Source organism: Brachyhypopomus gauderio, chromosome 6 (assembly GCF_052324685.1).
Source record: "Brachyhypopomus gauderio isolate BG-103 chromosome 6, BGAUD_0.2, whole genome shotgun sequence".
Taxonomy (NCBI): Eukaryota; Metazoa; Chordata; class Actinopteri; order Gymnotiformes; family Hypopomidae; genus Brachyhypopomus; species Brachyhypopomus gauderio.
Window position 1 is genome coordinate 10,714,672 of NC_135216.1, and position 24,724 is coordinate 10,739,395.

Consider the following 24,724-nt stretch of genomic DNA (forward strand, 5'->3'; position numbering starts at 1 on the left):
ATGGAGACAGATGAATATTATCATTGCTTATGGTTTTTATTATTTATTTTATTTGTTTTGAGCTATGCATTTAATGTATTTATAACCGTAGTGTTATAGATTATAGGCATGCAACAGTAAGCAACCATGTGGATATCTGGTTTATGAAGCAAGGACTTCAGTAAGTATGAAGCATAAAGTTTATGCTCATAAGGCAACCTAGAGAATAGGTTTAAACAGCTCATCAGACTTTGGTTGAGGAGAAAAGGACAGGCCTACTGTGTAAAGCATATCATTTTTTAATTTCTCATAAATATCTATGCATATTGATGTGTATATATACACATATTGTAAATGTCAGAACAAATGCCATTTAGGAAAATGAAACTAAAGTTTGAAACTAAACTTTTAGTATTGAAAAGTGGCAAGGTTCTTTATGCCAGTATGTAACGTATGTGTTTATTGTTTGCTGATTGTCATGAGTCAGATTTAAAGCTCAAACACGCTTTATGTTCCATAAATCGTCAGCAACTCTTTTCTGTAATCATTTTAAAGTGTGCTCCACAATCATGGCTGGTTTGATGAAATACAGCAAAAATTGTAGTTTACATATTCAAATATTGGATTGAAGGTTTTCGCTTTATGACATAAAATCTGCTATAAGCAAATGTGTCAGACCTCAGAGCCAAAAACAGTGTTTTAATCTTCCATATGTGCTCTTGAAGATGAAAAGACTCATAAATACACCCCATGTATTGGGTCGTTCTGGACAGCTGTGGTGGGGGGGTCTGTGGGAGGGTTAGTGGTGGGCTGTGAGCTGTGCAGTGTGTGCAGGGCTAGAGGTGTGTTCAACTTCATCAGGGCTCAGTCATTCACACTCACACTCGCTACTGGTTTCCATTACACAGGCCACACTGGTATGGCTGAGCTTGGCTGAGCAAAGGGCAGCTCTCACTCAAGGACCCACATGAAAATGGCCTCCTCTTTTTTGACGTTGTGTGAGATTCAATAAAGAAGAATAATTGATAAATCTGATAAGTCTCTTACTTTAATTGAGTTCAGGATATCTATTTGTTGATGAAGTATTGATCTCGTTGCACAATTCACTTTGCGTTGATCCATTAAGCGAATTGTGTGTTCAGTCAGCTATGGTGACACACCATTCTAAACCCAGCATTAACACTAACGTGGTAGTGCCATGTATGTGGGTGTTGAGAGGTAGAATCTCACCAGACACCACGGCCTTCCTGGGTTTCTGTTTGTTTGTTTGTTTTAAAATGTGTTAGCATTACTGCTAGATGAGAGTGGCCCATTGCCAAAAAAAATGGATGACTAGCTAGTGGATGGATATATAAATGTGAAAAAAACATAAATATAAAACCAAAACTACGCAGCCAGCGCACTGATCCTACTTTCACAAGTTGAGCTCTGAAGAATGGCACGAGGGTGCCTTACACAAAAACATGGCTGCAGACTCTAACTGAACACCTCTAAGATGTCTGCAAATAGTGTTTTATGAAATAAAGTATCATATGAGCATTTATTTTTTTATGTGTAATTATTTCTACCCAAGTTTATTAGCAAGGTGTTTTGCCGCAGGAAGGATAATGTTTATAACTGTGAATCACATTATTCTGAATTATAAGTGTATGCAATTTTAATTATCCACAACCACTAAAAGACTAAATGTTGTTTGACCCAGAACGGTACAAATATTTTTCAAATGCTCTGTGTCCTGAAATAGCATATCCCTGAGCCTTGGCTTATGGGTGCTATCATAAAATAAAGAAATACCTTTCTAGCAAATACAACAATCAGGTTATTCCAGGATTCCAGGATTATTCCTGGATTTGTACCTCACAAAAAGTCTTGTAGGTTGCTTGAATAGTGCCTCACTTCAATCCACCAACTGAAGTCTTAAGGAATCCAACCTCACTCATTATCTCAATTGTTCCAGGTGTCCCTCAATTGTCCCAACCTCACTAATTATCTCAAACACATTATATTGCGTATTATGTTCTGCCGTTTTGATACATTTTGATGAACAGTGTAACTATCATATCATTAGATCATATGTCATCCCAGTATAACATGTTTTTATTTTTGGGTCTAATCGGACAGCCCGTATCGCTCACTGGGTTTGGATCTCCTGGTGGCTCAGTTCAGCAAAGAACCAGATTTCACCAGCGAGGACTCTGCTCTTTTTTTTTTTTTTTTTTTTTGAACAGTGGGAACCTCAGAAATATGTGAACAAAAGCCCATGTAGTCTCTCCGACGTGGCTTTGGATGAATTACAGCACCAAATCCCAACAATCATTTCCCACATAGAGTTTTGTGGCATTTCTCAGGCAGGAAGCATCAGACAAACACAGACTTAGCATTGGGTACAGGGGTGTGTGTGTGTGTATCTGTTTTCCAATCACTCCCAGCAGTAGATCTAGAGGACAGGGTATTACTGTCACACTTCTCTATCCATAAACAGTTTTTTAATGTTTTGTGTTCTTCATATGGATAGTGATCGGTGTGTGGGCTCAACCTTTTGAGATTCTGGTGTTTTTTTGTGAAATTACACGAGCACGCCGCACTTGAATTAAAGACTGACAAGAGTCCCTCGATAATCACAAGGAGCAGATTTAAGTTCAAGTTCATCTCATCTGCCCTCAGGAGTAATCTCAGGAGTGGATGACTATTATTACCCTGAAACCATGATCTATTGCCCTGAAATGAACACCGCATCCACCTTGGTGGAGAAGGGATGGAGTTTAGAGCGCATAGATTAGAACGCGGGAGTCCGAGAACCTTGGAAGGATATGGCTGCGAGGAATTCAAGTGCACTTTGCCCTCTCTGATTGTGATTAAAAAGATTCGACCACACACCCTTGAGCTGGTGATTGCATACCAGTCATCAGTAACCAGGATACGGGGGTGCTGTAACCTCAGTGGGCAGTGGCGTGGGGGGGTTTAGGTGTGTTCAATTACCGTATAAATGGGGAAGAATGTGTGTCTTTGTGGGGCTTTGGGCCTGCAGGACTTTGGAGAGGTGGAGGTGCATCTCTCACTCCCTGGTCAGCTTTTTCTTTTAGCTCTTGTTATTGAGCCAAACAGCTTTGCTTGCCATATTTGTTTACACTAATTCAGCATTCTGACAGCAGGAAGGAAATCAATAGACCCTGTTTGATGACTGACCTATTTTTTTTCTTTTCACTGCCTTCCCTAGAGATAGAGAATTTTATGAAAACATTTTATTAAACTGTGGGATCTTTAAAATATGAACATGGTCTAATTCAAGGTTTACTGTTCCCGTCTGTCCAGGATGCGTGACTGTGGATGAAAGCACCCTGGCACTGTGGATGTGCCCTTCCGCTGTGGCAGATGTGGGCCTGGCCTTTCTTTTCATGGTTATATGTTTTCCTCATAGCAGGAAATGACCAATTGTAACGAGAGCTTGTGATCTGACTTGTGGCGTTGTTAGCTCAGAAAATTTTTTTTGACGAATGGCTTTCAGACGACTAATTGCGAGTAGAGGAAGTGAAGCGTGGTTTTGGGGAAGTCCTGAAAATGCGCTGCTCAGTTTTTGAGAAGTAGAAATGAGCTCTCTGCTCTCGGGCTCTGGGCCCTGCTGCACAAACGGTGTCTCTCGTTTCACGTGCTCCTTAATCTGACCTCCTGAAATTGTTAGTTTTTTTTTATTACATCCCCTGTGTAGATCTGCTGACCCAGGGTCAAATTAAGATGCGAACTATACAATATCACAGAGGTCACTTAAAATGTGAGACTACACAGCAACCGGTAATTGGTTGGCATAGATCCAAAGCATGGCTAATAGAGAGAGTATCAGACATATTCAAGGCCTCCCCCCTTGAAAATGCAACCTTTGCTAAGCCTGCTATTTAGTGCCACAGTGGTAAGCTCAGGAAATAAAAGGCTCCCAGTCATGAGGTCTCTTACAAGCTCTCAGACCACAGCAATATGGTGACGGCTTTGTTATTCTCCTGTTCTCCTTCACGACTAGGTTTTTCTCTTTCTCTTCCTTTTATCTCCACTCTGGCCGGCCACGGCAGTGAGACGTACAGTGTTAAAGGGGAGTGTGAATCGGACGGAGAACAGGGTAGCTTGGTCTCAGCGCCGTGGTTTCTCAGAAGAGCGGCTCAGCGTCTGCCAAAGAAAATAATTTCCCTCCAAGAGGGGGACTGTGTTTGGAGCGCAGCGTTGGGGAGCGTGTGATTAGCATCTGAAAAGCCCATCTTTCTCCACAGCCTGGAGTTCTTTGATGCTGGACACGTTCCAGTTCACTCCCAGCGAAGTCTCCTCAGCAGCCCACTGGTCTAGCGGCTGCTTATCAGATTGGACACGGTCCTTTTTTACCTTTTTTTTCCCCTTTCCTCCCTTAAGTGACTTCTCCGAATCGCACCACGATTGAAATATTTGTGAAGTCCGTATCAGATCGGCTCGGCCCACAGAGAACTGTGAAAAATACACGGCAGAATACAACCTGAACAGCAGGCTGACAGTAAGCACTCCCATCGCTCAGACTGCTGGCTGGTTGCTCGGAGCTGCTGTTTATATTAGGATTGTATTATTCGAAAACACTGAATATGTAAAATACAACCTATTCAATACTGAAGATTTTTAAATATGCAGCATTACAATTAAAAAGGTGTTTAGATAGATAGAGATAGATACTTTATTGATCCCAGAGGGAAATTCTTGAGTTTTATGGAAAAGAAGTGTTCATTAATCTTAATGGAAGGCCATTCCTGAAGACGACTTCTCATATCACTAAGCAATAATGAGTTCGTTTTTTATGTGAGGTCCTGGAAGCTTAGTTCAGTGGAAGTCTGTGTAGTGGCTTTTAGAAACATGAAATTGTCATGAGATCAGGCTACTTAAAAGTAACCATGAAATATTGACCAGATACTGCTTTGAAGCTACTTCATAAAACCAAATAAAAATTATTAGAATGTCAGTAAATAATAAAGCTACCTTACTGTTTGATAAAAAAAAACATCATTTGCATAATTCTGGAAATAATCTATAATCAAATTATGGAAATAATTTGAAAGGTGCCAGGAATCATAAACTAGTTTAATGTCCTATATCCTGTGTGCTCTACTTTGGCTGTGTAAGATGCACTTGCCTACTGTTGAACAGAGTCCAGCAGGCCTGATGTTTTATCAACAGTATCAACAACATTGATGTAGTTAGTTTATTAGCACAGTGTCTGCACATCAACATTTTCACTCTCAGTGTATCTCTCAGAACAGTCTGATTAACTGAATGCCGCTTTAGTAGATAGTTATGATAGTTAATAATATGCTTTATAAAGATGCAAATTTTGAAGTAATTTGAGTGAATCTGCATAATGGATATTTTACATAAAGTACATTAATGCAGTAAACAGTAATGCAGTAAATTGTCACACAGTCTGACGATTTTAATGGTCTGCTTTGGAAAATGTACTAAGTATGCTTTATCACATCAATTATGAGATGATGTCCCAGTGTTTGAAACAGCAGTGGTGAAATGTGTAGTGTCAATGCATTTAAGCACCTTAGATAGGAAAATGCTGGTTATTTTATTAGCTTAATGTGCATTATGTTCATCATGGGTTAGAATTCTAATGGCATCATAGTTCTGTCAAAGACAAAAGTGCATGTACTGAATTGGGCATGTGCAGACCGAGCTCTGGGTTTGGGGCAAAGTCAGGCTGGCAGGTTGGCTTTCTGTCAGTTTGCACAAATCCTGTTCATACAAAACCTGCAAAACAATTTCACCATTTCTAATTATACCTATCAATTTTGACAACATAGTTGGAGACACAAATTATCGATCTCTGTCAGGTTGATGGCCTTTATTAATTAAAATGGAGATATACTAATTAAGTTCGCTGCATGTGACTGTCGTAATTGACTTCCATTTAATTTATGTTGCCCTCATCAATTTTTATCACAGATTGGCAGAGTGGAGAGTGGAGAGGGCTTCAGGAGAGTAGTCCAGCATCGAGAGGGTGCATGGAGAGGGGGCCTAGGTAGGGTGCAGGGAGCGGGGGCCCAGGTAGGGTGCAGGGAGAGGGGGGACCAGGTAGTGTGTAGGGAGAGGGGGGACCAGGTAGTGTGTAGGGAGAGGGGGGCCCAGGTAGTGTGTAGGGAGAGGGGGGCCCAGGTAGTGTGTAGGGAGAGGGGGGCCCAGGTAGTGTGCAGGGAGAGGGGGGACCAGGTAGTGTGCAGGGAGAGGGGGACCCAGGTAGTGTGTAGGGAGAGGGGGGCCCAGGTAGTGTGTAGGGAGAGGGGGGACCAGGTAGTGTGTAGGGAGAGGGGGGCCCAGGTAGTGTGTAGGGAGAGGGGGGACCAGGTAGTGTGTAGGGAGAGGGGGGACCAGGTAGTGTGTAGGGAGAGGGGGGACCAGGTAGTGTGTAGGGAGAGGGGGGCCCAGGTAGTGTGTAGGGAGAGGGGGGACCAGGTAGTGTGTAGGGAGAGGGGGGACCAGGTAGTGTGTAGGGAGAGGGGGACCCAGGTAGTGTGTAGGGAGAGGGGGACCCAGGTAGTGTGTAGGGAGAGGAGGGACCAGGTAGTGTGTAGGGAGAGGGGGGACCAGGTAGTGTGTAGGGAGAGGGGGCCTAGGTAGGGTGCAGGGAGAGGGGGACTAAGGTAGTGTGTAGGGAGAGGGGGGACCAGGTAGTGTGCAGGGAGAGGGGGGCCCAGGTAGTGTGTAGGGAGAGGGGGGACCAGGTAGTGTGTAGGGAGAGGGGGGACCAGGTAGTGTGTAGGGAGAGGGGGACCCAGGTAGTGTGTAGGGAGAGGGGGGACCAGGTAGTGTGTAGGGAGAGGGGGGACCAGGTAGTGTGTAGGGAGAGGGGGACCCAGGTAGTGTGTAGGGAGAGGGGGGCCCAGGTAGTGTGTAGGGAGAGGGGGGACCAGGTAGGGTGCAGGGAGAGTGGGGCCCAGGTAGTGTGTAGGGAGAGGGGGGACCAGGTAGTGTGTAGGGAGAGGGGGGACCAGGTAGTGTGCAGGGAGAGGGGGGCCCAGGTAGGGTGTAGGGAGAGGGGGACCCAGGTAGTGTGTAGGGAGAGGGGGGCCCAGGTAGTGTGTAGGGAGAGGGGGGCCCAGGTAGTGTGTAGGGAGAGGGGGACCCAGGTAGTGTGTAGGGAGAGGGGGGACCAGGTAGAGTGCAGGGAGCAGGGGGGCCCAGGTAGTGTGTAGGGAGAGGGGGGACCAGGTAGGGTGCAGGGAGAGGGGGGCCCAGGTAGTGTGTAGGGAGAGGGGGGACCAGGTAGTGTGTAGGGAGAGGGGGGCCCAGGTAGAGTGTAGGGAGAGGGGGGACCAGGTAGGGTGCAGGGAGAGGGGGGCCCAGGTAGTGTGTAGGGAGAGGGGGGCCCAGGTAGTGTGTAGGGAGAGGGGGGCCCAGGTAGTGTGTAGGGAGAGGGGGGACCAGGTAGTGTGTAGGGAGAGGGGGGCCCAGGTAGTGTGTAGGGAGAGGGGGGCCCAGGTAGTGTGTAGGGAGAGGGGGGACCAGGTAGTGTGTAGGGAGAGGGGGGACCAGGTAGTGTGTAGGGAGAGGGGGGCCCAGGTAGTGTGTAGGGAGAGGGGGGCCCAGGTAGTGTGTAGGGAGAGGGGGGCCCAGGTAGTGTGTAGGGAGAGGGGGGCCCAGGTAGTGTGTAGGGAGAGGGGGGACCAGGTAGTGTGTAGGGAGAGGGGGGACCAGGTAGGGTGCAGGGAGAGGGGGGCCCAGGTAGGGTGCAGGGAGAGGGGGGCCCAGGTAGGGTGTAGGGAGAGGGGGGCCCAGGTAGTGTGCAGGGAGCAGGGGCCCAGGTAGGGTGTAGTGAGAGGGGGGACCAGGTAGGGTGCAGGGAGAGGGGGGCCCAGGTAGAGTGCAGAGGGCCCAAAACAAGCACTTTGGCCAGGTGCTGGTCCCAATAACTGCAGTACCTCTGTGCATACACTAAGTATAATGCTACATCAGAGAAGTTTAGAGGTTCTGAAGATTTCCATATGCTTTTTTTAAGGTATTGATTGTTATGCTGTTATATCTGCCTAACTGCATAGTCGGTTGCATAAAGAGCAGAGAAAATAAATTAACTGTGCAATAAACTGAATTCCTCGTATGGCATCGCAGACAAATGAAACAGGATTTCTTCCTTCATCCTCATTAGTGATGGTTAAGTTGCAGGCATCAGGCATGTTTGTGTGATAAGAAAAACACAGGAGCGATCGGGACGTCTCTCTCACATGTTCATTAGAGCCATGTGCAAAATAGACACTGCATGTTGAATAAACACGGCATGTTTATAGGCTGGATTTATTTCTTTACTCTGGGATAAGGAGGCTCTGTAACTCAAACTTCAATATTAGTCACACACACAGATCCAGAGCCTTTAGGGAGGACCCTATTCAGGAGACTTTCTGCATAACCTGCACAAGGTGTCAGGTCTATAAACTCAGTATAACAGGAATATGTAGGTTGGGGAGTGAGAGAATGCTGTGTGCGTTAAACGCAAGCCAGCAGCCTCTGCAGTCCCTGTGCAGTCCCCGTGCAGTCCCCGTGCAGTCCCCGCGCAGTCCCCGCGCAGTCCCCGCGCAGTCCCCGCGCAGTCCCCGTGCAGTCCCCGCGCAGTCCCCGCGCAGTCCCCGCGCAGTCCCCGCGCAGTCCCCGCGCAGTCCCCGTGCAGTCCCCGCGCAGTCCCCGCGCAGTCCCCGTGCAGTCCCCGCGCAGTCCCCGTGCAGTCCCCGTGCAGTCCCCGTGCAGTCCCCGCGCAGTCCCCGTGCAGTCCCTGTGCAGTCCCCGTGCAGTCCCTGTGCAGTCCCCGTGCAGTCCCTGTGCAGTCCCCGTGCAGTCCCCGTGCAGTCCCTGTGCAGTCCCTGTGCAGTCCCCGCGCAGTCCCCATCACGGCCACGTGGGTCCGTTTGACCCCTGCCAGTTCTGCTTGTATGGTTCCTTCATGTTTTGCCTGGTGCACAACCACACAGACTGGGTCCCAAACTCATCATCACAGAGATTCTGTTCCCTTCTGAATCACACTCGGGGTGAAGAGCTCGATCTTTGCCACTTTTACCTGTGGAGCATCTTTGTGTTTCTGCGGATGACATAACTCAGAAATATATACAATTATGCAAACTGTATGGTCATCCCATCTGGCTGTGATAGACTGCATCCAGTTTGTTGTAGAGGAAGTGTTAAATGAGCGAAGCGTAGCTGGATGTGCCCAGCGGAGAGGTGAGTGGAGAAGGTTTCTGAAGGAGATTCCAGCATCGTCTTTAGTGGAGGATCTACAGGTGCAGACGCGTGTGTTTCTTAACCTGCAATGACATGATTATGTATGAGAGCCCTAAAGGTCAAGGCGTGTAGATATGAATAAATGCATATATATGTCATTGTATGTATGCATATACATGCATTTATGTATGCATGTACATGAATAAATGCATATGCATTGGCTTTATATATTGATTTTGGTTCCGCAGAATGCAAATCTGTTGTTTAAGGTCTTTTTTGCCTCTTTGTTCAGGCACGAAAGTTATTTAGCAACAGAGACCAGTGACGGATCTCACATGTGCAGAAACATGAAACATTTCATGGCTTAGTAAAGTGATCGCGAGGCTCTTTTTGTTTGTGCATATTTAAGATGTTTTATGCAGTAAGTTGACTTTGGAATATGACATAAATATTTAATGTGAACTGAAATTCAAATATGGAAATGGCTGACAAAGCAGGAGGAAGTGTGTGTGTGGGTGTGCGAGTCTGAGATAAGACGTCCGTGGTGGTCACCTTGTCCTGTGTGTGTGTGTGTGTGTGGTTACAGGGGAGGAGTGTGTCTCCATCTCTGACCTTCTTCATCTAGAGCCCCTGTAAGAGTCAGTGAAGGAGAGCACCATGGCAACAGGGACACAGGGCGAGGCTGTTTCCATGGCCTGTGCCGCCCCTGAGCCCGAGTGTCATCGCTCTTCTGCTCATGCTCATGCCGGGCCCGGACCTGATAGGTCAGTGAGAGTGGACCTGATAGGTCAGTGAGGGTGTTCCTGATAGGTCAGTGAGGGTGTGCCGAGGTCACCCTGGCCTGGTTCAGTGGGGGTGACGGCTGGCGCGCTTTAGAGCCACCTTGTGTTCACCGCCGACGCATTCATTCTCCGAACCGTCTGCATCTGGAGGACCTCGGCCAAGTAAACAATAGAGCAGTCATGTGAGGAGGAGCAGAGGCGGAAGCATCTGTGTGTGTGTGTGTGTGTGTGTGTGTGTGTGTGTACATGTGCACACTTGCGGAAGGGGTTGTGGTTTTGATACACATGTTGAACTTTGCTCCGTTTGGACCGAATGCCAAACTGGATCGCTGCCTCCCCTCTCAGCACAGGGCGGCTGTGTGCGTCTCCATGGCGCCTGTGTAACCGAAGGAGATGGCGGGGGGGGGGGCTCGCAGCCCGCAGCGTCTCCGTGGCAGAAGGCGTCGCCCGCTCGCTCACCTCTTTCGTTCTGCCCCCTTTTTTCTCTTCCTTTGTTCCCCCTTTCCTCCTCTTCTCCCCGTCCCTGCTTCACCTGCTACGCCCCGCGGTGCGTGTGCCTGACCGCTGTGTTGACGTGCCTCTGTCGCTGTTGCGCAGGTTTTATTTGTCTCGCCGCCACACGCACGCGACCCACCCGATTGGCACGGATCAGAACCCTTTTCACGGAGTGGCGTTCCCATCCACCTGCTGCACACCCACGGTCGTCCTCTTTCATGCCAACTCCACCTGGCTGTCAGTGCCAGGGTTTTGATTGCGGTGAGAGTCGCGTCCCGGTCGAGTGGCCGTGATGTGTCCTCGGAGACGGGCGTCCACCTCCACGCTCGGCACCTCTTGCGATCGACCCGTCGTCCCTGCCGCACGGAGACGGCCAGGACGCGGTGGCCATAGAAACATCAACAATCTTGATGCAGGCGCAATCCAAGACAATGAGAGCTGCAGACCCTCCTTCTCTCTCTCTCTCTCTCTCTCTCATTCTCTCTTTCTCTCTCTCTTTTTTTCTCTCTCTTCCTCCTTCATGCACTCCATCAGTGTGGATGATTCGCCCCTCCTCTCTCTCTCTCTCTCTCTCTCTCTCTCTCTCTCTCCTTCCTCGTGCCCTCTCTCCCTTTGTCTCCTGGCTCTGGTGTTTTTCTGCTCTGCAGGAGAGGCGTGTGTCCTGCGCTGTGAGGCGCGTCGTGTCTCCTCTCCCTCGCGTGTCTCCACCAGGACGCCGGGCAGGAGCGGCGGTGTCTCCCGGCGACACCGTGACCGCTGTGTCTGCGCTCCGTTAACACCACCACGCTAGCTCGCCCACCTCGCTAGCTCGCCTCGCCGTCGTTCACGCAGTGTTTTCATTAGACACAGTCTCACTGTGTGTGTTTTTCACCCGAGCTCAAATAAGTAAAGACGGAAGGATCAGGTGATTGTGAACGCTGGAAGCCGCCCGGAGCTCCAGACAGCAGTAACTTGATGATAAGTGTCTCCTTCGTCTCACCGCTCACGGTCAGACTCCACCGAAACCCTAAGCAACAGTAGATAAATCTCAGCGTTGTGCCGCTATTGGCTGCGCTTGGGTGGGGTAGGTGGGGGAGGGGCTGACTGAGGGTAGTGGTCTCCTCCAGTGATGGTAAATGAATCATATGTTGATCTCTCCTGGATGGAAACAGAGGCTTTGTGGTTCAAATCACAGGCCACTCTTCACCAATAAATGTCCCGCTGCCATATTCACTGTACCCCAAAGGCGTCTTTGAGCAGGGAGCGGGAGGCATTAAGACCGGAGGCGGTCTGGGCGACGCCCCTCACAGAACACATAACCTGTTTGAAAGTGCCCTCATCCTGTAGATAAATGTAAATGACAGGATCTTTGTCCTGCCACAGTCAATGTGGATATGATGCTGTTAGAAGCCATAACGTCCCCTCCCCCGTGTGATGGAGGCTGAGTGTGTTTTATGAGGCACTTTCTAGCTCCTGTGCTTCAACCCCCACCTCTCCATCACAGAGATGACTCTCTTGGGGGGGTGTTGGGGGGGGGGGGGGGTGCGGGGCGTTGAGGGTTTTAAAACCAGCGCGCGGTGACGGAGAGGTCACGGGTGTGCGGTCTGCTTGGCGAAGAGACCAGGCTATTAACGGGACAGCAGGCTCCGAGACCAGAGGGAGAGGGGTGAAGGGGCGTGGCCGTCAGGCTGTCGGAGAGCGGGAAGAATCGGGGCGCACGCGCCCACATCCGTCACGCGGCCGGGAAGGAGGCGAGCGCCGGTGACACCGCCCTCGGTGTGGAGCTGGAGCGGAGGAGGGTCAGCGGGTCAGGTCCGTTACAGGCAGGCGGCGGGCGGGAGAGAGCGAGAGCCGCGGCTTCCAGCGACGCCGTAATGACTCGCTCAGCTGCTGCCTTTGTTCACATCGCAGCCTTTCTGCCTGTCTCCCTCTCCTGGTACCCCCCCCCCCCCCCCACACACACACACACACACACACACACACACACACACACCCTCCCCCGCTACCCTTCCTCCTCAGGAGCAAAAGGGCCGGCCGAACGAATTGCTCACAGCGGAAAACGGCTCCGTATTCCCAACGCTCATTAAGCCAGACGGAAACATTCATTGTCTGCGGATCTCCGACGGACGCGGCTGTGCCGGGTCGCTTTGTTTCCAGCCGTCAGGTAGCCGGCTCAGCTCCGGTCGTGGACCGGGCCCCCGGGGGGGCGACCCCCCAGCGGGGCTGCGCGGCCACTCTAGGCTGCTAGTGGCCTGCTTCATCCCGTCCCTGTGGTGAACCACTTCAGGTGGGAGACTGATAAGTGGGTTGGTGTGACATCTTGTTGTGGTGTGTAACACACACCTCTCCCTCCTACCTCAGATGTGTGTGTGTTTATCCACATGCCTGTCCACTAAATTGTTCACTCGCGGAATAATTGGCACTTGTTTTGATTTTTAACCGACTGTGGTCACTCTTACCCACGTGTCACGTATCTGTGTTTTCACTGTGGTTATTTTGTTTTGTTTTGGGTTTTTTTTTTTTTTTTTTCTTCTACGAGGCTGCAGGCGCTGGCTCCCGTCGCTGAGCTGTTTTGACGCCGAACGATCCATAACACAAGCTGTCGTTTCTTTGTTCGCTCTGGAGTGTGATGTCACCGCCCCGGCGAGTGCGGCGTGTCGTACTCCGAGCGCGTGCACCAGCCTCCCGTTTCCTGCGTGTTTGGAAACCGGAGCACAGAGGGCTCGTGAATGACACTGCACCGTTAGCGACGAACATGCGGGGGGGGGGGGGGGGGGGGGGGGGGGGTGTGGATTGTGGATTATAAATAGAGGCCAAGCAAGCACAGAGCTTTGCTGTGTTTTGACTACCTGCAGATCGTAGAGCACAGAAGGGTATCAAATCTCAAAATGAAATCTTGCCGCTTGACTGAGGCTTCCCGTCCCACGATTCATCGCTGCTAGGGTAAACTCCGCGTGGGCGTGGCTCTGTGGGCCGTTTTTGGGTCGGCCATTTCTCCTGGAGCTGTGATGATCATTACCAACCCCCCAGGACTCCATGCTGCCCTGTGCTGTCCTGCTGCCCAGCGTGCGTGGGCGGAGGCCTCTAGGGGGCGCCGTGGCGGGCAGCGTGACGTAGGGGAGGGGCGGGAGGCGGGACAGACCCGCGCCAGCCGGCAGCGGGAACAAAGAGCAGGTGTACATTCCTCTCGTCCGTGGGAACGTGCCAGGAGAGGCCTGCACTAATGCCAGTTAATAGCTAATGAATGCATTAATCTTCGTTTTAACCAGACCTTGCACAGGGGATGTTGTGAGCGAGACTCACAAATTCTTGGGATTAAGTATTCTCCCCACGGAGCCATTTGCTAATCTGGATTCAGGCTGGCTTGGAATTACGTTACCTCACCTCATGTCTTCATCTGTGATGTCTTTTCTTTTTGTCTTTTCTTTCTGGTCAGGTTGTCATATGAGACTATAAACATTATTGCAGCAGGTTTCAACATACAACGCACATATGGCGAGATCAACAGCCCGTTCCACGGAGGCGGCTCGGCTGTCTCGTACTAACTGCGGAGGGCGGGAGTGATACTGGAGAACTGGGGGCGGACACGTGTGGATACGGAGGGCCAGTCAAAGCCCTGGCTAGCGTTCCTCGTCTGGGATGGGAAATATGAGCATGGGCGTCGTGGAGCCCCGCCCTTCATAGTACAGAGCTGTAGCTCTTAGGGGCGTGCTCTTACCTCCGCACGTGCCTTTATCTCCGCCGGCTCCGTGCCACGTGGCATGTACGTGAGGTCACGTGTGAGGCCCAACACACACCTCCATATGTGCATCTTATGAAAGAAAAAAAGTAAAGCTTATAAGGCTGTTATGAACAGAACTGGGGGAAAATATCCTCTTTTTGAGCACTGATGTGGTTGTTATATATCACAGTGTACCGAAGTCTCTCCCAGTCTCATCCCAGTTCTAGCTTTTGCTATGATAGTGTGACTGAACAAGAAATGTGAAAAGCTGCTTGTAAGTGACTTACATGTGAAACACTGCCATTTAAGTGGTTTGCTAGCTCCGGCAGATGTCTGCATAATTTATAACGGGTTCATCCTTCATTCGTTTTTGCCGGGTGTAACGTGTGTCTGTATGGAGGAGCCCGAGGCGTCTGGCTGGACGGCACAGATTTCTTCCTCGTTATTCAGGAGGAAACGAGCGCTGTAGCCCAGTGGCTGCGCTGAGCCGTGGCCACCATGGCCAGAGTGGGTTTCAAAGTGTTCCTGCCTCCTGCTCTCTGCTTCTTCTGCCCGCTCAAAGCGGAGCGGGAGAGGGGCGAGGGGTGGGGGTGCGGGTGGGGTAGGGTGGGGGTGCGGGGGCGGGCACCATGGTGGGGCTTTCAGGGGAATTCCCCGCTGCTTGCTTAACCGCTTCGTTATTTTTCTCCACGCAGAAGCTCTCGCTGAACGCCGACACAGCGAGCGCGTTGCATCAAAGAATCTGAAATGTATTTGCAAAGGAAATATGCAAATGACACGAAGTAAATGACATCACGGATTCTGTGTTACGTTGAACCTTAAATTGCCAGGACGATGTAGTCCTGAAAGACCACAGCGGGAGCTGAAAGTTGATACAAGTGTCTTCTTATATAAACCTCCTGACACTGTCATGCACCGAACCTCGCCAGAGTTTATGTGGGTGGGTTCGTGGTGCATACGCCTCTTCTTCTGTTCTCGAGTACAAACACCATCGGTAGCGGAGATGCAACAGGTGACGCAGAACCGGGACCATGGTAACACAATCGATCCTGGTTGTTGTTATTTCTCCCCCAGAGTCAGTGTTGTGCTGGTAACTGGAGCCCCCTCTCCAGCTCCGTGCCATGGGGGGCTCGGGGCTCCTCAAAGGGGCCCTTCCACACAAAGGCCCAGATGTCTGTGGAGGCAGGTGGGGTGGGTGGGGGGGGGGGCGCGGGGATTGCATTTCACCCGCTGCCAGGCTCCGCCGTTTGTCTTGGGAGTTTGGACAGGCACAAAAAGTTGACACATCTGTCTGACGAGCAGCAGCAGATGTCAGCGGACTGCCTCCTTCAGGCTGGCTGCCATCTTGCCCGTTTATGCCCCTTGCCAAGAAACAACACCCCCCCCCCCCCCCCCTCCCTCCCAACCCCCTCCACCACTGCACCAGAGCACCCACCCACACTTGGCCTGCTTGGCCTTGGGCGTGCACCCTTGGGTAATTTATACCCACGCTTATTTCTATCCACGGGTCATTATTTCATACCTCCATGAGATGTTTGGTGGGGAGAGAGGACAGGGTGTGGGTCTGAGCGCTGAACACGTCCGTGGTCAGACGAGGAGAAGGCTGAGGTAAAGTGAAAGGGCTGATGTCTCTGTCTCCAGTTTGCTGTTAGGGAAGGTTCCTCTGGCTCCACTTCCCAGTGTTCAGTGTTACACAGATTAATGTTTCATGGGAAGATGTCAGAAAGCCTCTAGAAATTTCGAAATGTCAGAATCTTCCTGTGCCAGACCTTTCCAGTCCGTCTAAAAACAACCGTGTTCCAGAGAGTGGGCTTCCTGTCCGCACCTCTGTGCCCACCAGGCGTGTGTTTGGCGGGATTCGTACTCTGTCCTGCCCCACATGGTGCGCTTTGTCTACTGCTGAAAGCTGAATGTCTCACTCGCCATCGTTTTTTAACGGCCTAATAAGCACGAGGGTGCGTCGCTCCTCGTGTTTTTACAAGGCCACTCAAGACAAAATGATTCAGACCCTAAAATGGCTGTTTTGGAGGGTGACGATAAATCACGTGTTAATCACACGGACTTTAATGTGTTTTGGTACAGTATTTCAGCGGTGTGGGGGTATTGTGGGTGTTAATTAGGTGCTGTTCAGGGACGGCTCCGTGGTCTCGAGGCCGAGTCGTGCTCTCTCAAGGTGACCAGGAAGTGTCAGCGTGACGGGATCCTGGGAGCAGTGCCAGCATCAACGCTCTGCTGTCCGCCGTAACGCACAGCTGCCCGTGCTAATTTCTACGGACGCTACAATGACACTACAATGAGTGTTTTCATCCTGCGGGGGAGGCTCATAAATTAAACTGTCTTTAATGGAGGTCCACAGACTTGTTTATCAGCCTGTGGTCTCTCTCTTGGCCCGGAGCCCCGGGGCGGCTTCTGCTCTGCTGCTGGCAGATTTTACTCAGGGGTTCCCATGAGACGCTGTATTTGCAAGAGATGACGGGTGAACGGATCGATTACGGTCTTCACACGCTGATGGATCCGTTCACCATCCTTGGGCAACAATAAAGGGTTCGCCAGCGTGCGGCTCGGTGACGTTCTGAGCTGGTGAGGTTCTTGTTGTTTGTTTTGTTCTTTGTTGCTCGTGGAAGCCAGCCTGAAATCTGGACCAGGTCTTGTTTACCTGAAGGAATCGTTCATTTATCAGCGTAATGGCTCACAGAAACGCTGTGCTGCTGTGGCAGTGTCAAGGCGCGGCGAATGTTGCAAGCAAATTTTCACGTTTCAGTCATTCTGACACAGAAATTTCCAGAAGACTCTAGAATCCTGAATCTTTTAGCACGGCAAGGCACAGAACCTTTTTTCCATTCCGAAAACAAAAGTGGGCCAGTGATCTGTCCTGTAAGACGGCGTTCTCTTCCCTTCTCTCAACAGGAAATCGGAAGAGGAGGTGGACATGGACAAAGTGACGGCCGCCATGGTGTTGACCAGCCTCTCCACGAGTCCCCTGGTGCGGAGTCCCCCGGTTAAAATGGGCGGTGAGTGCCTTGCGTCAGCAGCACGGCCAGCTCACGCCCCTCACGCTCTAGCCTGAGCGCACAGAGCAGCGCGGGGCTTCCTGTTTGTGCCGTCACCCGGCCATGACCCTGCTCCGCACACCAGAGCTTCCTCCTCCCCTCGTGATTTAGATACCGCTATGACAGAACCATTTCGTGAATAAAAATCCTCCAAAGTCGGCCTTAAGCCCTGAGACAACGGCAGCTTTAAGTATGTTTTCACTCACTGCTTGGATTTGGTTTTGATACATTTTTCTCCTAGATTTAGAGCCAGAATTCAGGCTGTGATTCTGAACTACCAGAGCTCTCTGCCAGACTGAGTCTCCTGTCTGCTTTACTCCCGCAGAAGGACTAAATGGCTCGTGGAAGGACGGAGGCTTCACGCCGTCCAGCTACAGTAGTAGTGGCTACTGGAGCTGGAGCGCCCCCAGTGACCACTCCAACCCGTCCACGCCCTCGCCGCCCCTGTCCGCCGACAGCTTCAAGCCCTTCCGCGCGGGCAGTATCAGCGGGCCGCCCGACGACGCCCTGGACGAGCAGGATGCGGGGAGCCTGCTGTTCGATGAGCCCATTCCCCGCAAGCGCAAGGTGACCCAAACCCCCCCCCCCCCCCCCCCCCACCCGCGACCCCCCGCCAACGCATGGAAGGGAGAATAGTTTGCATAATAATGCTCAGCGCCGTGGCAACGTGCAGTTGTACCATCCTCACCACTACAGCCTGATGGCGAAGTATTGAAATGCTAATGTAATTTCGAAAGAGACAAAGTCCGTTTTGAATCAGTCAGTTTTATGATCGTGTATTGTGAGGGAGGCCCGAATGTAAGTGTATGTAAGTGTTTTCGTGCGCGTGTGTTTCTCTACCTTCATGCACAACGACTCCTCCCCCCTCACTACAGCTGCGGGGTACGGCCAGCGTTTCTCGCTCTCGTAACCCTGCGTCTGTGAGGCTCTGCAAAGCTGTCGAGGGCACAGTGCAACTTCCTGTGACCGTCAACTTTCGAAAGTCACACTTGTGCAGAGTGCGGGTGGGCGGATTACAGCATTCCAGCCTCCGTTACACTGACCTCAGCCTCCGTTACACTGACCTCAGCCTCCGTTACACTGACCTCAGCCTCCGTTACACTGACCTCAGCCTCCGTTACACTGATTCCAGCTTCTGTTACACTGATTCCAGCTTCTGTCTCTCTTCCCTCATATATGGAAGTGAATTTCTCAACTCGAACGCGGTGCTGTGGGACAGCAGCGGTCCTGCTGTTTGTCCTCGGCCTGCCGCCATTATCTGCACGCAACCCAGTCGTTTGTCCTGCCTAATTACGCAGGAGTCACACATACAGGCTGCTGGTGCTAAAAGGAATGATTTTAATATCTTCCTTAGCAAACATTAAATTGCATTTGGACTTCCATCCAGACATCCAGACATCCAGATCCATCCGGATCCATCCAGACATCCAGATCAATAAAGTGTTTGCATGCTTGCTGAGGATGTAAATAAATGCTGGTCTTAAAGAAGTGATAAAGAGAATGAGAGAGAGAGAGAGAGAGAGAGCGCTATAGTGATGAAGGAAGTGATAGTAACAGTCCTCATCTTAACTTAATAGATCACTTCAATGCACCAAAACGAAGAAAAAAATATCCACATTTTGTAGTTGCTAAATCCATACAAAAACACTCAGAGTTTATTTGCTGCCACAGGCCAGTCATGTCCTCTGGTGTGTTTCTTCTGTCTTGCTCTCAGCATGTTGTGAGAAGATGGCGAAGCTCCTTGTTCTATTTCCTGCACTGGTGTCATGCAGTGCTAGTTTTTACACAAGACGGCATGTGGGTCGGTTTTCAGCTATTAATTAGATCCCATTTACCTGGTAGTGGGAGCTGTGGTGTTTTTCATCACCCAGGGACGAGAAGGGACTGCTTTGTGTTTCTGACTAGAACAGCCACCTCCTCGTGGAAATTAAATTAGTGCCTCCACAAGGTAAACAGGCAGCGGTGTGACGCCCATCACAATAGCATATGGCCGGGGACTGAGGTATTCTGCCACTTTGTCCTTCTAGCTTTCAGCATGAAAACAATTGGTGTGTGCAGAAGCAGTGGATCTTCAAAGAGGGCCAGTGTAATTAGTGTGGCCAGATTGGGCTCGGAGTCACGCGGGTTATGACGGACACGCATGCAGTGGCACTCACGCTGCCCGCCAATTACCAGGCCCTCCGGCCACGGATGCCGTCTGCCCCTCCCTCCGGGCCCCGGGCGGCTAATGGAGGGAGAACAAGATAAAGTGCCTCTTTCTCCGCAAGCTTCCTTTGTGTGCGAGCGCAGGAGGAGGAAGGAGCGGTGGAGGAGGAGGAGGAGGAGGGGGGGGAGGGCGGAGGGGCTCTGGAGCGGAAAGGTGTGATCGGTGGGCTCATGCTGCTCTGTGTCTTGGGCAGAACTCCATGAAGGTGATGTTCAAGTGTTTGTGGAAGAACTGCGGTAAGGTCCTGAGCACGGCGGCAGGCATACAGAGGCACATCCGCACCGTCCATCTGGGGTAAGACACGCCGGACCAGCGCGGCTCTGTCCGCCCCAGCTCACCCGCCGACACTTCACCACGTCAGGAAACACGGAAACGCATCTGAAGCCATCAGGCCAACACGCGCAGAGGGCTGCAGGAATGTTTTTATTATACATTTAATTTTAAAACGCACAGTAGATCCACTGTACTCTCACAACCAGGCACACACACACACACACACACACACACACACACACACTTCTAGGAAGTAAGAACTGTCATCGCAGTGAACTCCTAATACCCTTTTTAACGAGAAAGTCTGCACACTGTTCCTTATCAAAGTGTGTCTTTGAATTCTACACAACACTGGAGTGAGTCTCAGAACTCTACACAGCACTGCAGTGAATATCAGAACTCTACAGTACTGCAGTGAGGGTCAGAACTCTACACTGCAGTGAGTTCAGAACTTTACACAGCCTTGCAGTGAGGGTCAGACCTTTACATATCACTGCAGTGAGGGTCAGAACTCTACACAACACTGCAATGAGTCTCAGAACTCTACACAGCACTACAGTGAGGGTCAGAACTCAGCACAGCCCGGCAGTGTATGTCAGGACCCTATGCAGCACTGCAGTGTCAGGACTGCTCAACACTGTAGTGAAGCTCAGGGTATTACACAGCAGTTCAACATACTTGATTAAGCATATGAGATCATTACAGAGCCACTAAGAGGTCGTGTGTTGATTCAAGGAGAATGCTATGCTATGCTACACTGACACACTGCAGGACTCGGGTTTGTACTGACAGCACAATGTCAAGGACACACCATTAACCTGCTACCTCCTCCTCTAGTTTACTTCTAGCAGGGCAGTATCACTCAAACACTTCATGTAGTGTCACGGAGGTTTTTAGGGCTTCATGTTGTTGCACTTAAGGCATATAAGACATTTTGCTCAGAGTTTTAATGAAATACACTGTACATTACAAAACATTCAAAGCCTTTTAATTGTATTTGCATACAGTTTAATATAGGCCCTAATAGCAGGCGCCCGTTAAACTGACAGTAATTGCCAAATAATTGATGATGGAAAGTGCAGCGCTGGTCATAAAACTAATTAGAGTAGTGCAGCCAAATGAATCAGTACTAATGAGATGGCGTTCTCCCCCGATCTTCTCAGACGCAACTGCGACTCCGAGTGTAGCGATGGAGAGGAGGATTTCTACTACACCGAGATCAAGCTCAACACGGACTCGGTGGCGGACGGCCTGAGCAGCCTGTCCCCCGTGTCCCCGTCCGTCTTGTCTCCGCCTCCCACCGCCGAGCAGAGGAGGCCGGACGCCACCGGAGGCGCGGTCAGGAGCGAGAGCGGCAACTCCACCCCCCTCAGTCGCTCCGCCCCCAGCGCGCTTTACCTGGTGCACGCCGACCACGCTTACCAGGTAACCACCACCCCCCCTGTGCACCCTTGTGAGCTTCCACTATGAGCACAGTTCACTAACACGGAGCGCCCTGCCAGTGTAGTGTTGTCTGGACTACTGAACCACTGAACCTTCTGAACTGCCGAAACACTGAACCTTCTGAATTCGCCATACGGGAGCTATGCGAGCTATTCTGTGAAAACACAGAAAACAAAAGCCTTTATTTTGGCTGATGAGGTGTTCTGGTGTGCAGGATTCAGCTGGTATACTTAGAAGTTAATGTAAAATCAGCTCATCCCATCACTGGCATAGCGACTAATGCTTCTCATATCAGACAGGTGTTCATGTCTGCAGTGAGTTGTTTGCCTTTCTGAAATCACACTCGGACACATCCTCTCTGTTGGTCTATGCTGTCCTAATAAATGTACTTTTTAATCCATTAATATGTTAGTATGATCCCCATAACATAGAGCTAAGATATAAATCCACAGCTAGAGACGAATCTGGTTAGATCATTGTGACAAACCTATCAGAGTCCTAAGCATCTTGATCTTCTGGAAGCTCTGACAGATGACTGATAGGTCTCACCCAACAGCTCTGTCCTCTAGGGGGCGCTGTGGTCAGCGTAGGTCAGTGTGACTGCAACCCCTTGCTGTCCCCTCCACAGGCCACAGCCCCCGTCAACATCCCCGCCACCAGCACCGCTGGCTTCACCCCCTCCACCTGCTGTAGCATCTCCTGGCAGTCCCCACCCGTCACCTTCACTGGCACTCCTGTGAGTACGCAAGCTCACACACACACACACACACACACACACACACACACACACACACACACACACACACACTCGCGTACCCGCTCTACTGAGCCCAGGTTGCAGTTGTCCTCCTGTGAGCCCAGTCTGACACACACACACACACACATACTCACGTTTGCAAGGACCTCCCCTGCGTGGCCTTCACAGGGCTCCTGACGGAAGGTCACCTTCACTCAGAGGATGAGTGCAGTCGTGTGTGACCTCTGCCCTTCTGCCCACGTGCCGCGTCGTATCCGTACCCCTCGATGCCCTTCGCCGAACCTGCCAACGCGCTCTCAGAACCCGGTCTCGCCTGACTGTTCATCAGCTCTTCTACACACTTGTGCCCCATTCTCAGCTGAACTGTAGTGTTGTTTGGCCCTGATCTGCACAAGGCAGCAGAATCGGGTTCACCCACCCACGAGCCCAGGGGCAGCTGCTTATATCTACAGCGCAGATTCCAGTGTTTCCTTTACACCTGGAGCAAGATGCTCCAGAGGTGGGGACTCGAGTCACATGACTTGGACTCGAGTCAGACTCGAGTCATTAATATTAAGACTTTTGACTTGACTTGAAAAAATATTCAGAAACTTAGACTTGACTTGGACTTTTACACCAATAACTTGGGACTTGAATTGGACTTGAACCTGTTTACTTGCAAAGACTTGATTTTTTTTACCCCAAATCTAAATTTTAAAACGCATATTAATATTTATAATGTGCACCCCATTAATTTTCATTTCCGTCCTTCTGACGCAGACTGGTCCTCTGCTTTTCCACACTCTGTACGTTGTGTGTGTGTGTGCGCGTGTGCATGAGCTGCAGCACAACCAATCAAATGGGGGGGTCAGCGAACCTGAATTGTTACCGGGCGGGGTGTAAAATGGACACAAATTAAGTATTATATCGCGATCGATCTATCGCCAGTGGTTGGAGACAGAGCTAACTAGTATCTCATTGAATCATAGATAAGGATCAGAGGTAAATAAACTAGATTTTTTTTTTTCGGTGTGAGAAATTGGATGTGTGGCGTGAGAGCGTGTGAAGACGGTCAAATGCGTGTGTCTCACGCTCAATGCGTGAGAGTTGGCAACCCTGGGTTCTGTATCTGAACTCAGGGAAGAGAGCCTCTCTCTGTCACCATCATATCCAGTTCTATCTCAGCATGGATTGTGATTTTGAAGATATCTACATCGAGAAAAAAATATATTGACAAAAGTGGAGCGAGTTTTCAGCTATGGGGACATCATTCTACGGCCTCATCGTGCACAAATGACATACAGACTTTTGGCCAGTTTGGTCTTTTGCAAATGCAATGCAGAATAGTTTACTGAAATGTCTAAAGTTGCATTCCTGATTCCTGTTAATTGTTCAGTTCTTATATTTGTTTGTCTTGTGTCACTCACACATGGACACACATGTTCTCCAAGAAACCAGATAAGAGAAGAGAGGGAAAAATGCTGTTATGGTTCTTTGTATTGTACTGTGAAAATATCAGCACTTTTTATTTGAACATGGAGTTCTACTTATGACTTTTTCACAGAATATTTATTTCTGGAAAATTGTAGTTTAAAGTATGAATATTTTTGCAGCTAACTTTAACAAATTGAACTGTGCAATAAAATATACCTGCAACATTGGTTAAAAAAAAAAAAAAAGTCTCGAAAGGACTTGAAATTCCAAGTTTCAGACTTGGGACTTGACTTAACTGTTGCCTGTCTTGACTCGAGACTTGACTTGACTTGACTGTCTTTGCTTGAGACTTGACTCGGGACTTGAGGATAAAGACTTGGACTTACTTGAGACTTGCAAAACACTGACTTGGTCCCACCTCTGATATGCTCACAGCACCAGCACTACGTACATATGCTGATAGTTGTCTTAAGTGCTAGACCTTGCCCACTCAGTCCTGTGAGGTGAGAGGCTTCTGGTAGCACGCTGGTGTGCCTGTCCCAGACAGAGGGAGGAGTTATTGAGTTGGATTGTATTGCAGGCCTCTCCCACTCATGGCCGGACACAGGGCTTCAGCGATCAGCGCCCTCAGACCATCACTGTGCTGTCGTCTCCCCCACGAAGTACAGGCTCGCTGAGGTACCGCCCACCCGACACACACACACACACACACACACACACACACACACACTTCAGCACTTTAACTCCTGCCCTCGTCAGCAACTACAAACTGCGTTCTGTGTATTTTGCACAGACCACACTGTTTGAGATATAAAATAAATATCTGTAAAAATATACTGTGTGTTGGGCTTCCTCTTACATGCCCGAGCTGGTGGTGGATCTCAGGGTTGTTGTTTTTATCTCTACCCAGCAGGAAGTCCCGGGGCGAGGGGAAGAAATGCCGTAAAGTGTACGGGATGGAGAACAGAGACATGTGGTGTACTGCCTGTCGCTGGAAGAAAGCCTGCCAGAGGTTCGTGGACTAGGCCGTGTCTGGCTGCCACGGAAACAGAGGCGGGGCTTCTCTTGCATGCATAACGTCACTCAAACCCTGTTTCTGCCCCGCCTCCTTCTCCCAAGTTCCCTCACTTCCTGGCCTGGATCCAGGAACAATACTCTTCAAACATTCCCCCTCTAACCAGCGCTACCGCCTCCTCTAGCCAAAAACAGAGAGGCGAGCCGCTCTACAGTGCAAAAAAAAAACAAAAAATCCCTGAGAAAACGTCCTGTGATCCCTTTGTCTTTGTTTTTGAAGCTCTGGCTGTAAAACATTCTTGTGAGTTGTGGAGGCACCAGTCATGGGACCAATCACTGCCTGAGATTTTTTCTAAAGGAGGACTCTTTGAGAGTGTTAAAATATGGAGTTGTAGGGGGGGG

At 50.2% G+C, this 24,724-nt stretch overlaps 1 protein-coding gene across 5 annotated transcripts in view; it reads left to right on the forward strand.

The window, feature by feature from the left end:
* Positions 1–24,719, forward strand: part of znf704 (zinc finger protein 704) — a 29,523-nt gene extending 4,804 nt beyond the window's left edge. For 2 of the 5 annotated variants that reach the window (XM_077008628.1, XM_077008630.1), the window contains exons 3-9: positions 17,074–17,177; positions 17,542–17,783; positions 19,616–19,716; positions 20,859–21,120; positions 21,695–21,874; positions 23,889–23,986; positions 24,219–24,719. In XM_077008628.1, the coding sequence (XP_076864743.1) occupies positions 17,074–17,177; positions 17,542–17,783; positions 19,616–19,716; positions 20,859–21,120; positions 21,695–21,874; positions 23,889–23,986; positions 24,219–24,333 (1,102 nt within the window). In that variant the 3' untranslated portion in view covers positions 24,334–24,719. The remainder of the gene's footprint in view (positions 1–17,073; positions 17,178–17,541; positions 17,784–19,615; positions 19,717–20,858; positions 21,121–21,694; positions 21,875–23,888; positions 23,987–24,218) is intronic. The other 3 variants (XM_077008629.1, XM_077008632.1, XM_077008631.1) reach the window with 3 other exon arrangements.
* Positions 24,720–24,724: the final 5 nt, after the last annotated feature.